The 16,068-nt window shown below is 39.1% G+C and overlaps 1 protein-coding gene across 1 annotated transcript in view; it reads left to right on the forward strand.

Annotated features, from left to right (window-relative positions):
- Nucleotides 1–1,735: 1,735 nt before the first annotated feature.
- The window catches only part of plcd3b (phospholipase C, delta 3b), a 29,124-nt gene continuing 14,791 nt past the window's right edge, over nt 1,736–16,068 (forward strand). The window contains exons 1-5 of the mRNA XM_047377370.1: nt 1,736–1,976; nt 3,895–4,062; nt 14,865–15,093; nt 15,228–15,357; nt 15,443–15,668. Of these exons, the coding sequence (XP_047233326.1) occupies nt 1,901–1,976; nt 3,895–4,062; nt 14,865–15,093; nt 15,228–15,357; nt 15,443–15,668 (829 nt within the window). The 5' untranslated portion in view covers nt 1,736–1,900. The remainder of the gene's footprint in view (nt 1,977–3,894; nt 4,063–14,864; nt 15,094–15,227; nt 15,358–15,442; nt 15,669–16,068) is intronic.

A 16,068-nucleotide genomic window follows, 5' to 3' on the forward strand; every position in this document is an offset into this window, starting at 1 on the left:
CCACATGACAACTATTCTTCCCACGGAGCCTTTACACAGAACAAAATCACAGTGCCTTCAACTTAAAGTGGGCAATTGACCTAAAGTGCTTGTTTTTTGACTGGGATGTATGGTGGTGGGGGCATGTGGCAGTAAGGAATGCAAAGAAGGAATAATTCAACTGTAAACAGAGAGGACTGTCCACTACAGGACCCAGCCGAAGGAGCTTCATGTTATGCCTTGTTAACAACTGAGCCACCGTACTGCCCTAGAAGCTTTAGGTAATCAGTCATTTTCTAATTATGATTGCTGATGTCTTCTCCTCTTGGCACTGTATTAACACACACATCTGCTCCTGTACAGCAAACTGCCAAACCTCCTGCCTCCAATTTTGCATTATTTGCTGTTATTTCAGCTTTTAACTTTGTTCTCTCTATTCTCTTCCTAGAAGCTACACCTGGCCTGGCTCTGTGTCTACCTGTGACACCTTTCTGGAGAGGGGCATTGTCCGAGCTTCTACTGGCAACAACTTAATGCTCAACCTCTACCAATGATCCACATAGCCCTGTCTTTTAGTGTTTAACCCTTTCTCTCTCCTAGACATGGCGATTGACTGAGCTTTTACTGTGACTAACTCTATGTGCTCTCTTTCAGACTCTAACCTTGAAAACTGGCTCAGAGTTTATCTGTTCTTTCTTTCTAGATGAAACGACTAAAGGAGCTACATCCATTAACATTTACTTTTCCTTCCCATAGAAAGTACTCCTGGATCAGTGCTTCTGTGTTCTTTTTGTGTCTCTGCTCTGTTCTCTCAAACCCCCAGTCGGTCGTGGCAGATGGCCGCTCACACTGAGCCTGGTTCTGCTGGAGGTTTCTTCCTGTTAAAAGGGAGTTTTTCCTCTCCACTGTCGCTACATGCATGCTCAGTATGAGGGATTGCTGCAAAGTCAACGCCAGTGACTGTCCACTGTCTCTACATGCTCATCTAGGAGGAGTGAATGCTGCAAGTCACTGACTGGATGCAATCTGCTGGGTTTCCTTAGATAGAAAAACTTTTTATCCAATTTGAATAAATAACTGAATCTGACTGCACTGTTCAATGGTTAGGATTAATTGGAATGTATGAACCTGACTGTTGTGAAGTGCATTGAGACAACATGTGTTGTGAATTGGCGCTATATAAATAAACTGAATTGAATTGAATTGAATTAGACAAACCTGCTGGTGAGCATCTGCTGTGTATTCTGTTGTTATTTCACTTCTGCAGTTTTGAATCATTTAAGAACCACCAAAAAACTATTCATCCATTGTTCATCCTTGCAGTGAGGGATCCAGTGGGATTCTGCTGAGCTTGAGTCTTCTTTTTTCACTAAGGAATTTGAAATAAAGTGATGCATTTTCTTCAACAGTTATGGTCTTTGTGGTATTCTCTGCCTTGTTGTATAAAGCTTCCTGGTATAATGCTAGTAGATGATCAACAATGAATATCTATTCTAAAAAAGGAATGACTAGTATTTCTGCTGTGCTGTTTTATGAATCTTTGCTGAATGTATCGGATATCGGTTTTGACGAAGATAACGACTCCTCAAGTCATGTGGCAGCAGAATGTTCATTTTATGAAGAATGTTTTCCCCTCATGATCATCTCTCTACCTCTGCTTTATATACATGGCGCCCTGTTTCTGTTCTTTTATTATACATGGTTTATAATAAGAAAGCGTCATTATACACCTACCGTTTATTTTGAAAATCTCCCGAGTCGGCTCTGACGTCAGACGGATGCCGGTGACATCATTCTGAAGATGTGGGGCTCTCACACCCCTGAGCAGAATCAAGTCATGAGGAGCAGCAAGCGGAGCGTCCTGTCATTGTCCTCCATCCTGCGGCATACGTAGACGGAGCGGCCGGAGCCTCTGCGCACAATGCTGGGCAGCAAACACAAAAAGAACCGAGCCGGGACGTCCGAACCAAAGGCCATTGATCCTCTGAGGAATCTGGGTGAGTGTTTTCCTTACTCACCACCTTCCGCTAGAAAGACGTGGCCCAGAAAATCTGGCAGCATTTACCAGAACCCAGAACCGGTTCCAATGAGCCTCGGCACAGATTTAGAGTAGCTACCAATCACGGCTCTGCAGTCAGGATCAAGGCTGCAGATTGACCGCAGGTAAACCGTCCAGGATCAACACATGTTTCGTCCAAAGCGAACGGGAGCAGAAGAGATTACTGATGGGCACAGGCGCTGGAACACCAGGGGCCCGGCCCATGCACCAGGAGATTTCTGACAGCAGCAAATAAAAATTTTTTCATTAATTTCATATTAAAATAATGAAAGCGATTTTGGACCACATTCAGTTGCTCTAAAATAAACAAAATTTGCATGAACCTTTGACTTAGTTGCTGTTAATTGCATCTATGAGAACATATTATAAAAACGTTACATATTTGCTATATTAGAAACTTTTTAATATGAACTACTGAATCTGAGTTCGTGCTCGTTCTGTCTACACTTTAATTTTATTTCTCATTCATTATTTTTTATTTCTATGTATTTATTTATTTATGTATGGCGTGTTCATTTGCTTAACTTTGACCTATAGGATATTACAGCATTAAAACTTCCACCAGACTGTCTCAGTCTGTCACTTTGTTCCCTGAATTTGGGACATGCTAAAGAATGAAGCTTCTCTTGTCTTCTGTCAGGTCTTTGCTACAATATTTTTCCTATTTACTGTATTTGAGGTCTGACTCTTCTGCTTTTGTCCTCCACTCTGCTTGTTCTCTAGTTCTTAAAACACATTCTGCATATCCTGCTGCTATGTTCAGAGAAAGAACCAGAAGCAACATTTAAAAGCAAAAATTGAAAATGTCATGCCAAGCTTAGCTTTATAGGAAGTATGAACCTGCAGCCCCATTCTCAGTCAGTGCTGCTCAGTAAAGCGATGATCCATTATAATTTTGCTAATTAAACACTTTCTGACTGAACCATCAGAACCAATTGTAATGCATGCTTTTACACTGTACACTACATCTTTAGCATGCTGCAGTTTGTGTATTCAGACATCTGAGTAATCGGTTCCTAGTCAGTCTCTGTAGTAATAATCCTTCGGATTCACGGCAGAGAATTAGGTCCTGGGATCAGTCATTGTCTGAATGTTGGTACCAGATTTAGAGCTGTATTTATTCAGATGTTACAACCCTGACACTGAATTAAAACGTAAATCCCTTTGGCTACTGTTACACCCTCTTTCCTGGTCATGCTCTTTCCTTATTGTCTGTGTTTCACAAACCAACTCTACTTTTTTTAGCTTGTAAGGATAATGAATACCAAGCAAAGTACAGTGGTACGAATTACGGCTGCACATTATAGTGTCTTACAGTCATGATTGCATGTGTCAGTTCTTCATGCTCTGTATATCAATAACATATTTGACAGAGAGTGGCGATAATGGTGTGGACACTTTGTAATCAAATGGATATTCTAGATTCCACAGCCCTGGAATACATCAAACTAACCATTATAATGGTCTGTGATGAGAAAATATTTATGTATTTTTGCTATTTTCTTTGCTATTTAGGTATCACTGACAGTGATACAATGTTTTAAAGCCAACACAGAGGGTGTGGCTTGTTCTTTACTTTTTTGACTGAGGAAATACTTGTAAAAGGTATGCAAAAGTTATGCAAAATCCTTGTTTCCATCTACAAAAAACAGGGGGATGATGCTCTTTCTGACATGAAGGAACAAATAAAATGATTTAGAAAAAGATGGATGAGAAAATGTGAAATATATGAAATCCAACGTAACAACCGACTATTTATTTCAGGTTTCTGACTTATTAGTGCACAACACCAATAACTGGATGTACACACCAAACCCATCTTATGTCTTTCTTGCTCCATTCTTTTTTTTTCCCAGGAGTTCAGGATGATGAAGATGTGAATCAGATGTTGCAGGGTTCCAGCATGGTGAAGGTTCGTTCAGCTCGCTGGCAGAAACAACGAACCTTGAAGCTTCTGGAAGATGGTGTGACTGTTTGGTGTCAGTCCCAGAGAACATTCAGTCGGGCCAAGGAGCAACAATCCTGTGAGTTGGTTTCCTTTTAAATGTTTCTCAATCAGATTATTATAGGAAGGTACATGACATTTTAGGTATCTTTTGTCAGTGAGATACAGAAATAATTTTCTACAAACCTTTACTAGGCCATTTTTTCTTATGCTTCTACTGCAGAATCCAAGACAGAGCCATAATGACAGCTGACATTTAGGCCCTGTTTACACAACAATATTTTGTGACATAAACGAAACATTTAGGTGCGCTTCTACGGTTTGTTTACAAGATAATGGTGCATGTTTTCTCTGAAAACGACTCTTGTCCAACTACAGGGCCATTACATCAAATTACCAGGGTAAATTTGCCCCAGAAAATGTCCCTGGTAGGGATCTTTGGTATCTTTCCTTTACTATAGTCATAATATTTTTTGTTGTGTGGGTGCTAAGCTTTTCTAACTAATTAATTATCGTTATAATAATGTTTTAGACATAGAGCAGTAATTTTTTTGCAAACCGAACACAAATTTTTAAAGGAAATTTACCAGTAATGTTACAACGTTTTGCAATGTTTACGTTCTGAGAAATAAAATACAACAGTCACAAATCCCATTAAAATCACAATCAGCTTTATTGCCAAGTTTGTACAGACAAACAAGGAATTTGACTCTGGTACAAGTTGCTCTCTATAATAAAGACAATATTTTTAAATGTACATATATACACAATTAACTTTACAATGGAATATAATGTAATTAGTCTAAGTATGCATGGTGTTGTTCTGGAACTCTGACTGTCATGAGTTCATCAGGGAAACAACCTGGGGGAAGAAACTGTCTCTGTGGCGGCTGGTTTTAACAGATAGCGCTCTGTAGCGCCACCTGAAGGTAAAAGCCTATACAGTTTGTGTGCAGGTTGTGTGGGGTCTGCAGAGATTATAGCTGCCCTTTTCCTGACCCTAGACCTGTATAAGTCCTGGATGGAGGGAAGGTCAGCCCTGATTATTCTCTCTGCAGTCCTGATTATTTGTTGCAGTCTGGACCTGTCCTGTTTTGTGGATGAGCCAAACCACACTGAGATGGATGAAGACAGGACAGACCTAATGATGGCAGTGTAGAAGATGACCAGCAGCTCCTGTGGAAGGTTGAACTTCTTAGGCAAGCTGCACAGGGTCCAGCAGGGGGGTCTGTGATGTCCTTCAGGTGCTTCAACACCAGTCGTTCAAAGGATTTCATGACCACAGACGTCAGAGCAACGGGCCAGTATTCATTTAATCCTGTGATGGTGGGTTTGTTGGGTACTGGGATGATGGTGAAGTGTTTGAAGCAAAAGTGAACCTCACACAGCTCCAGACTTGTGTATAATGAATAAATCAGTTTTAAACAGGCAGGACTGTAGCTGTTTCTGCTTGTTGGTGTACATCTTCTTTGGGACACATCGCACTGACTTCAATTATAAACAAAAACTCCCTGTGATTGTGAAGTGACTTTATTCTGTTTTAGAGTGTAATTACTTTAAATTAGCTGTACATTAGGGCTTTAGCGGACTGGGTTGGTACCCCTACTGGAGCTTTCTCTTCTTTGCTTTAAAAGCAGTAAATCAAGAACTCTGTATGGTGTTTAAAGTTTGTTGCTAACACCTTTCCTAAAGTTTGAGTGGTTCTGGAAGGGTTAGTTTAATCGATGTGACAGAATCATTGTTCTCTTTCTCCTAGTCTCCTAGTGATAGGAACCTTGGCATAACCTTTGGTTCTGGTTTTACTTTGAATGCACATGTCAAGTCTCTGGTTCGTTCTTGTTTTTATCAATCTAAGCTCCATTGTGTCACATCCTGAACTAGAATTATTATTCATGCTTTTGTTCCATCATGGTTGGATTATAGACATTTACTATATGCATGTCTTAGAAAACCTTCCTAGAACGGTTGCAAGTTGTCCAATCTTCATGCAACTACACTGGCTTCCGGTTTATTTCACAGTGAAAATTAAGATTATTTTACTGACTTGGAGAGCTCTTTGTGGACAGGCACCAGGTTATATAGAAGGACTTCTGCACCCAGATGTTCTTGGAAGGTCCCGGAGGTGCTGTGACCAGGGCCTGCTGATGGTTCCCCATACTAGGCTGAAAACAAAAGGAGACAGAACCTTCTGTTCAGTGACACATAGAATCTATAACTGGACCTAATATTGATGGACTGAATGCCAGTTAAAAACATGTCATTTTTGTGAAGTTCTCTTGTTTTTTTATTCATTGTTGGCTCTTGTGAATAATTTTGTGATTTTACAGCTTGATGGATGCTATGATAATGAAGTTTTACTTCATTTTCACTTTGCATAAAACCAGGAAACATGTTCTGAGCTGATGTTCAGGGAGGATAACAGCTGCAGCTACAGAAATTGTCTTGCAACAGTCCTTCTTGACAGCTTGTTTAATGTTTAGGAGGCACATCTGGATGATATCTGGCACCCTGGTATGAGCTGATTGCTGTCTGGGTGTGTTCAGCAAAATATCAGTACAGTGTGCCCTTTTTTTATTTAAATGCTACTTACTGCATTCAGAGTACCCGACTCCTCCTGGGCCATCTGAGGGAAGTCTACCTTGATTATAGAGTTTGTGCTTATTTTAAAATGCTTGCCTATCCTGCTGCAGTACAAACAGCTAAATTATAGAACACTGGAAGCAGGGAGTTGCCTGTGGGGTCTGTGGTTTGATGCTGTATAATTACCAGAAGATGTTTTACTTTGCAAGTACAGTAGAAGACTTGCTGAGATTTGAGAATGTGTCTCACATAACGTGTTCTCTGACCTCCTCTGTTTTCTCCCTATGCAGATTCCTCATTACAGACTGCTCCTCCTTTTAGTCAGAACCTCTTAATGAACTTGTTCCCTTTTTCATTTAAACACACAGAAACTACACACACGGTCACTTAGGTTTTTGAAAGATGTCAACAGATATCTGTGAACATCACATGGACACCAAACAGTGAGAACCTATCATCCATGTCCTCTAATTTATGCCATGGGATCCCATGGGTTCGCTGCTGTGAAGCTGGGTGGTCCAAGTTCTTAGTTCAAGAAACCTTTGTGGTTTTGTAGTCCTGTAGAATTAGGATAGAGTCTAAATTAGTAATCCCAGTTTAGTCTGACATTGCTTGAGAACACTTAAGGAGCAGTTTTGTCTTCTTGTTGTTTAATTTGAAGGAGTTTAAAGATGGAGTTCGGCTTTTTAAAGTAAAGTTTCCTAGGAGACTCAGCAGCAGTCCGACAGTGGAGTTTCAGTTTGGAGAATTCTTCTAAAGAGCTGAGCTGATAATGCTATATATGTTCTTTAGTTTTCACTACTTTTGCAAAATACTGTTTATTACCATGTCAAAAGGTAGGGAATTTGTTGTGGCTTTGCTTTCATGCTGTGGTTCCTCCAACCTTACAGAGACAGATGCTGTTACATTAAAAATATCCTACTGCAAGTAAAGCAGCATCTTTATGCATCAGGTTCTTCTAAAACATGTAACTATGTTGGGGAAATGTTCAATATGTGTTTACTTCACAGAACAGGGTGTTTGCCATGTATTTCTAAACTTAGTGTACATTTTCTCATGTACCTTGTGTGACAATAAAGGATATTTGTATTCCATTCTGAATAAATACAAGTGTAAAATGCAACTAAATGTAACTTAACACTTAACAAAAGATAAACATGATTAAAGGAAAGTAATAGTAAAATAAACGTCAGTTAAACTTGATGTTGGAGATGATGTGAAAACATGACTAATAAATAAAGACAAAAGTGGATTAAACATGATTAAAAATAAACATGTAAGTGTAAGAAATGAACACCAAAGTCTCAAGAAAGATTTCAAGCTATTACTGATGTGTTGTTTTTACCAATTTGAAAAAGCTGTGATTTTTGCACATACATGTGAAAAAGTTGCTTTGCTTTCATTGGCGGCTCAGGTTGGAGTCCGCTTGGAGCTTGAGGTGACTTAGACGGTTGCAAACATCGACTGATCACATCACCTGACCTCTTTCAGCAATTCTGTTGTAGCTTTTCTATAAAGAATTTATTTTATGTTCCTGCAGCATAAAATAAAAGTGATTTTATTCTCTGGTTCAAAAATAATTTAAATCTAACCTCAAGTAGATAAAAACACAGAACAGATTCCAGACCGTTAAAATAAGTAAACAGCTGTGTTGTCATGTTGGTGTTTTGGGGTGGACCGAATCGCAGACAAGAGCTTGGCAGTAGCATTCTGAAGCAGTCTTCAGCTTTATTCAGAGATTTACAAGTCAAAGCAAAACAAAGCAAAACTCACTGCAAGTACAAGGCATGAGTACAAACTAAACTTAATTGAGTTGTACTGCAGGAACTTAGCAAACACGGAACTTAATCTGATAATGTGATCTGGTGTGAATTGAGGAACCAGCAAAGAACACATGAACCAGACTAACTAATATACAAAGGGAATATAAAGGGCAGGTAATCAAAGGAACAGGGAACTGGTGTGACAAGAGGCAGAAGGAGCAGGTGAACCTAATAAAACTAAAGCGTGAGGAAAGGGACTAAATGACAAGACAGTGAGCAGACCTAAATAAAACTATAGACCAAGATAAATTAAAGCACAAGAATCAAGAATAAACAGAAACTGAAGGAAACTGAGAAACTGGAGGGAACACAACAACCTAAGAACTTAGCAAAATAGAAACCATAAGGAAACCCTGACTACAAAAGTAAACAAACCTAAAACAACACTGATAGAACAAACTGAGGATGAAGCAGAGGAAACGAGGACAAGAATAAAAGTTAACAATAACTAAAGCAGACCTATAAAGAAGGGACTGGAGAATAAAGATAAATGAGAAGAAACAAATCTAAGAGGGACAATGAATGTAAAGGGGACTAAAACCGAAAAATTAATAACTAATAGAGGAAAACTAATGACGGGAGGAGTAACAGAAAATAAACTGATAAATAGGAGAATGCAAAGGAACCAATACAAACCATGTACACAAAACGAGAGCAAAGCTGAAGAACCAGAGGACTATAATAATAATAATAATAATAATAATAATAATACCATTCTAAGTACATAAATAGGAAAGAAACACCAAGGGAACTAAGGTTGAGAGGAGAACACACTGGGAGGCAAAAGGAAACCAGAACTGTCAGAAAACAGAAAGCAGTAAACATGAATACAAAACCACAAAACAAAGTCCAAAATGTCACATCCTGACATGTGTGTTCCAGCAGGAAAATAATCCTAAACACACATCCAAACTGGTTTTAGAAATTACAAGCTGGCTACCAAGTCTCAACCCAGTAAAAGAATGTGTGATGACGAAGAAACATAAACTAAAAAAAACTCTTCCATTTCTAATCAGAAGACCCGTATATTTTCCAGCCGAATTTATACCAGGAGCTCATTGAAGGCTGGAGAAATGGTGTTGTTGATTTAAAACTTTCTAAAAATATGTAAGTGGGACTAAGCCTGCATGTCTAATTTTAACCATGTGTGGATAAGAAGAAAATCCACATTAAGTTCAAACTTTTGCATCCAATTTTTTAATGTTGTAATTATTCCACCTTAGAAAGGAACAGTTCTAATCCATCATTAATTCAATTCAATTCAATTCAGTTTTATTTATATAGCGCAAATTCACAACACATGTCGTCTCAAGGCACTTCACAACAGTCAGGTTCATACATTCCAATTAATCCTAACCATTGAACAGTGCAGTCAGAGTTAGCTTTTTATTCAAATTGGATAAAAGGTTTTTCTATCTCAGGAAACCCAGCAGATTGCATCCAGTCAGTGACTTGTAGCAGTCACTCCTCCTGGATGAGCATGTAGAGACAGTGGACAGTCACTGGTGTTGACTTTGCAGCAATCCCTCATACTGAGCATGCATGTAGCGACAGTGGAGAGGAAAAACTCCCTTTTAACAGGAAGAAACCTCCAGCAGAACCAGGCTCAGTGTGAGCGGCCATCTGCCACAACCGACTGGGGGTTTGAGAGAAGAGAGCAGAGACACAAAAAGAACACAGAAGCACTGATCCAGGAGTACTTTCTATGGGAAGGAAAAGTAAATGTTAATGGATGTAGCTCCTTTAGTCGTTTCACCTAGAAAGAAAGAACAGATAAACTCTGAGCCAGTTTTCAAGGTAAGAGTCTGAAAGAGAGCACATAGAGTTAGTCACAGTTAAGCTCAGTCAATCGCCATGTCTAGGAGAGAGAAAGGGTTAAACACTAAAAGACAGGGCTATGTGGATCATTGGTAGAGGTTGAGCATTAAGTTGTTGCCAGTAGAAGCTCGGACAATGCCCCTCTCCAGAAAGGTGTCACAGGTAGACACAGAGCCAGGCCAGGTGTAGCTTCTAGGAAAAGAATAGAGAGAACAAGGTTAAAAGCTGAAATAACAGCAAATAATGCAAAATTGGATAATAGTGTGAGAATGTAACGAAGAGGGTGAAAGTGGTCGTTCCACAGGAGAGGAGCCTGATAACTAAAGGATCTGCCTCCCATTCTACTTCTAGAGACTCTAGGAACCACCAGTAAACCTGCAGTCTGAGAACGAAGTGCCCTGCTAGGAACATATGGAACCATCAGATCTCTGATGTATGATGGAGCTAGATCATTAAGGGCTTTATATATGAGGAGGAAAATTTTAAATTCTATTCTAAATTTAACAGGGAGCCAATGAAGGGAAGCTAAAATAGGAGAAATATGATCTCTCTTTTTAATTTTCATCAGAACTCTTGCTGCAGCATTCTGAATCAGCTGAAGGGTTTTAACTGCATTTTGCGGACATCCGTATAGTAAAGAATTACAATAGTCCAGCCTTGAAGTAACAAATGCATGGACTAGCTTTTCAGCGTCACTCCTGGATAGGATATTTCTAATTTTGGCAATGTTCCGGAGGTGAAAGAAGGAAATCCCAGAAACCTGTTTAATATAGGATTTAAATGACATGTCCTGGTCGAAAATAACACCAAGGTTTTTTACTTTATTACCGGAGGTCAATTTAATGCCATCCAGGTTAAGTGATTGACTAAGCAGTTTCTTTTTTAAAGACTCCGGTCCAAAGACGACAACTTTTGTCTTGTCTGAATTTAGAAGCAAAAACTTTAAAGTCATCCAAAGTTTTTATATCTTCAAGACATGCTTGTAGTCTATCTAACTGGTTGGGTTCATCAGGATTTATGGATAAGTAAAGCTGAGTATCATCAGCGTAACAGTGAAAATGTATCCCATGCTGCCTGATAATTTGACCTATTGGAAGCATATATTTAGTAAAGAGAATTGGCCCAAGTACTGGACCCTGTGGTACTCCACAATTAACCCTGGAGTTTAAAGATGATTTATCATTTACATGAACAAACTGGAATCTGTCAGACAGATAAGATTTAAACCAGCCTAGCGCTGTTTCCCTGATCCCTACCGCGTATTCCAGCCTTTTTAAGAGAATATTATGGTCGACTGTATCAAATGCAGCACTGAGATCTAACAGAACCAGTACAGACACAAGTCCATTATCTGAGGCCATAAGAATATCATTAGTGACTTTCAACAGAGCTGTTTCAGTGCTATGATGAACTCTGAAGCCTGACTGAAACTCTTCAAACAGGTCATTGCTGTGTAAATGCTCACACATTTGATTAGCAACTATTTTCTCAAGAATTTTAGATAAGAGTGGAAGATTGGATATAGGTCTGTAATTTTTCAATTCATCTCGATCAAGTGAAGGTTTCTTAAGTAAAGGTTTAATTACAGCTAACTAAAGATAGATTAATCATATCTAAAATGGGGCTGGTAATCAGAGGGAACACTTCCTTAAATAATTTGGTTGGGATTGGGTCTAACATACAAGTTGAAGGTTTAGATGAAGCTAATATTTCTGATTACTCAGGACGCTTCACAGGATCAAAACAGTCCAAACACAAATCAGGTTTTGCAGTTATTTCCAATGTTGTCTCACTTGCTGAGGAGGAAGTAATTATCTTCGGGAGTATGTCAAAGATTTTCTTTTTAATAGAATCAATTTTATTTAAGAAGAATCCCATAAAGTCATGACTGCTAAGAGCTAAGGGAATGGATGGCTCAACAGAGCTATGACTCTGTGTAAGTTTAGCAACTGTACTAAAGAGAAACCTAGGATTATTCTTGTTCTCTTCTATTAATGATGAGAAATAAGCTGTTCTAGCTTGGCAAAGTGTCTTTTTATACAACAGTAGGCTATTTCTCCAGATTAAGTAGGAATCTTCTAGGTGTGTAGAGCGCAATTTTCTCTCCAATTTTCTAACATTGTGCTTTAAAGTACGTAGCTCTGAATTAAACCAAGGAGCTAGCCTCCTATGAATGATTACCTTCTTTTTCAAGGGGGCTGCATTGTCTAATGCATCACGCAATGATGAAGAAACACTATGAACAAAATAATCAATTTGTGAAGGGGAAGAAACTAAATTATTGTCCTCCATTGTGCTTTTCAGTGATAATGAAATTAAAAGTGGAACAGATTCTTTAAAGGTTGTTACAGCATTGTCTGATAATGATCTACTATAATGAAATTTTCTTTCAGGTGTGGAGTACTCAGTTAAATTAAACTCAAAGGTTATTAAGAAATGGTCAGACAGGACAGGGTTATGAGAAAATATTGTTATGTCTTAACACTCAATGCCATATGTCAGCACAAGGTCCAGAGAATGAAGACAAAGGTGGGTAGGTTTGTTAATGTTTTGAGCAAAGCCAATTGAGTCTAAGATAGCATTAAACGCTATATTTAGGCTATCACTTTCAGTGTCAACATGAATGTTAAAATCCCCCACTATAATAAATTTATCTGTATTTAACACTAAATCAGTTAAAAGGTCTGAAAACTGATCTAAAAATTGAGAGTAGGGGTCTGGTGGACGGTACAAAACAACAAACAGAAGTGGTTTTAGTGCTTTGCAATTTGGATGAGGAAAACTAAGGATTAAATATTCAAAAGAGTTGTAGCTATTGATTGGTCTGGGACTAATCAATAAATCCGACTGAAAGATGGTTGCTACTCCTCCTCGTCGCCCAGGATTTCAAGGAATGTGAAAATTTAAATAATTAGTAGGAGTTGACTCATTTATAGTAACATAATCCTCTTGCTGCAGCCAGGTTTCTGTGAGGCAAAATAAATCAATCTGATTGTCACAAATCAGGTCACTAACTAGCAATGTCTTTAAAGAGAGAGATCTTATGTTCAGTAAGCCACATTTAATTGTTTTATTTTTCTTTTCGGTCTGAGTTGTGTTTATTTATATGAGATTTTTCTGATTTCCTCCTTTTAGATTATTTTTTAACCTATTCAATTTTGGCCGTGGGTGAGACACTGTCTTAATAGGGTAATGGGTGGGTAGCAGTTCAGAAGCTGCAGAGAGGAGTGTTAAACTACAACCCTGCTTCCTGGTCTGAACCCTGGGTTGTCAGAGTTTTGGAGAATTAATAAATTCGGCCAGATTAAAGTTCAAACTGAATATAATGTTGATGTCCATGGTGAGACTCTTCATTTTTATTGTCCTGCTCTTCTTTACACATAATTTAATCACTGAGACAGTGTCCTTATATTTCAGTTTGAACTTTCATTTTTTTATTTTAGTTATTTTAATTTATTCTTAATTTAAACGTATTTAGTATACATGATTTTTGTTACAAATCTTCCTTTTCACTGACATATAAAAGATTTAATTCTTTGAACAATATGACCAAATTCAAAATAATTTAACTCTTGAAAGGTGAAATGAAGGACTAAGTTTGTCACATTTAACAGATTTCAGCCCAAAGATTTTAGTGCCTGTCATTCATTCAGGTTTTCACTCCTCCAGCAGAGCTCAGAGAAACAGAAAGTCTAAGATGTTTTAGCTCTTCCAACCACTAAAAAGCTGTGAGTTTATTGGAGTTTAGAATCAGAATCAGCTTTATTGCCAAGTTCGTACATACAAACAAGGAATTTGACTCCGGTACACTTTGCTCTTTTGTTCTGTTTTTGCATTACAGAATATACACATTTACAATGTACAATATACACATATATAAATAAAAAGTTGCATTTGCAACATCTGTATGCTGTTGTTTTGTACTTTATTGAATGTTCATCAGAGAAACAGCCTGGGGGAAGAAACTGTCTCTGTGGCGGCTGGTTTTAGTGAACAGTGCTCTGTAGCGGCGGCCTGAAGGTAAAGCTCTGAACAATTTATGTGCAGGGTGTGTGGGGTCTGCAGAGATTTTAGCAGCTCTTTTCCTGACCCTAGACCTGTATAAGTCCTGGATGGAGGGAAGGTCAGCTCTGATTATTTTCTCTGCATTCCTGATTATTCGTTGCAGTCTGGACCTGTCCTGTTTTGTGGATGAGCCAAACCACACTGAGATGGACAGAGACAGGACAGACTGAATGATGGCAGTGTAGAAGATGACCAACAGCTCCTGTGGAAGGTTGAACTTCTTGAGTTGCCTCAGGAAGTACAGTCTCTGCTGGGCCTTCTTTCGAACAGTGTCTATGTGTGAAGACCATCTCAGGTCCTCAGAGATGGTGGTTCCTAAGAACCTGAAGTGGTCAAAATACAAAAACAAAGAGAGAGCGAAGCTCCGAGGCTGCCATTGTCGGCGCCATCTTGGTTGAACAAGAGCTACATTAGCTACATTAATACATCAATTCTGTTTGTTTCCAAAATGCTATTTTTTCAGTTTTTAGTGCCATGCAAAGCACAGTTGTGCTCTTCTTGGGCTAAATATCTCCTGATAGAAGATTCAGATAAAAATAAGGATCCCCATTCAATTTTGTTTTTTTATTTCTCCAAATGTTTTTCCACCCCTTAGTCTCTGTGATGGAGGTGGAGTGTGTTCGTGAAGGCTGTCAATCAGAAAACCTGCGACAGATGGCAGGCTCAGTGCCAGAGGGCAGATGTTTGACAGTGGTCTTCAAAGGACCCCGGAAAAGCCTGGATCTCCTCTGCAGCAGTCAGGAGGAGGCTCAGCACTGGGCCCGAGGCATCCGAACCCTGCAGGAGAGAGTGGACAACATGACCCACAAGGAGAAACTGGACCAATATCCTTCAGCTGCTGAGTTGAACCCATGAATGATTGCTCAGAAGAAAAAATCTTACCATAAAATGTTGTATATTATAGACTACATATGAGTAGAACTGTAACTGCTGCTTCCTTAACCATGTTTTGTTTCACCTGGATCCATGCTTATCTGAGTCGAGCGGACCAGAACCATGATGACAAGATGAGCTATGAAGAGGTGCAGACGCTGCTGCAGATGATCAACATTGACCTCAGTGATCAGTATGCCCGCAGCCTCTTTCAGGTAGACCAGCTCTCACCCTCTGGCCTTTTAACGGTCCACTGTCAAATAACACACAGGTAACAGCAATATTCTGGCTGACCAACAGAAATGTGATAAGTCTGCTGATGGACGTCTAGACCATAAAGAGATCGAAGTGTTCTGCAAGGAGTTACTTCGGCGACCAGAACTGGACGCTGTCTTCATTCGTTACTCGGCGAATGGATGTGTCCTGTCTACTGTGGACCTGAGGGATTTCCTTAGGGACCAGGGAGAGGATGCATCAATCACACATGCTCAAAGCCTCATCCTGACCTACGAGCTCAATGAGTGGGGTGTGCTACCTAATAACAATAAGATTTGAAAGTGTGAAAATAGTTACTGTTGAAACTAGACACTGTATAAAACCACAGAAACATTTTATTCTCAGTGTTTGACATGAAGTCAGACCAAACATTTCCTGTTGTGGGTCAGTTAGGATTACCAAAATTATTTATATATGCTAAATGCCAGAATAATCAGAGTGAGAATATGTGTGTTGCATTCCTCAAAGTCTGATCTTCTGATCTGATAACCTGATAACCTTAGATGCCTATGCCCTTAAACACAAGCTCCTGTATTAATTGTAATTCACAACATTTCAGTTAATTGGAGGCACACCTGCTGATATTGTTTTCAAGGAAACACCTCAAACACACTGCATCTTCCTGTGACATCACTGGAAAAGCAAAAGAA

The sequence above is a fragment of the Girardinichthys multiradiatus genome, chromosome 10 (genome assembly GCF_021462225.1).
Source record: "Girardinichthys multiradiatus isolate DD_20200921_A chromosome 10, DD_fGirMul_XY1, whole genome shotgun sequence".
Taxonomy (NCBI): domain Eukaryota; kingdom Metazoa; phylum Chordata; class Actinopteri; order Cyprinodontiformes; family Goodeidae; genus Girardinichthys; species Girardinichthys multiradiatus.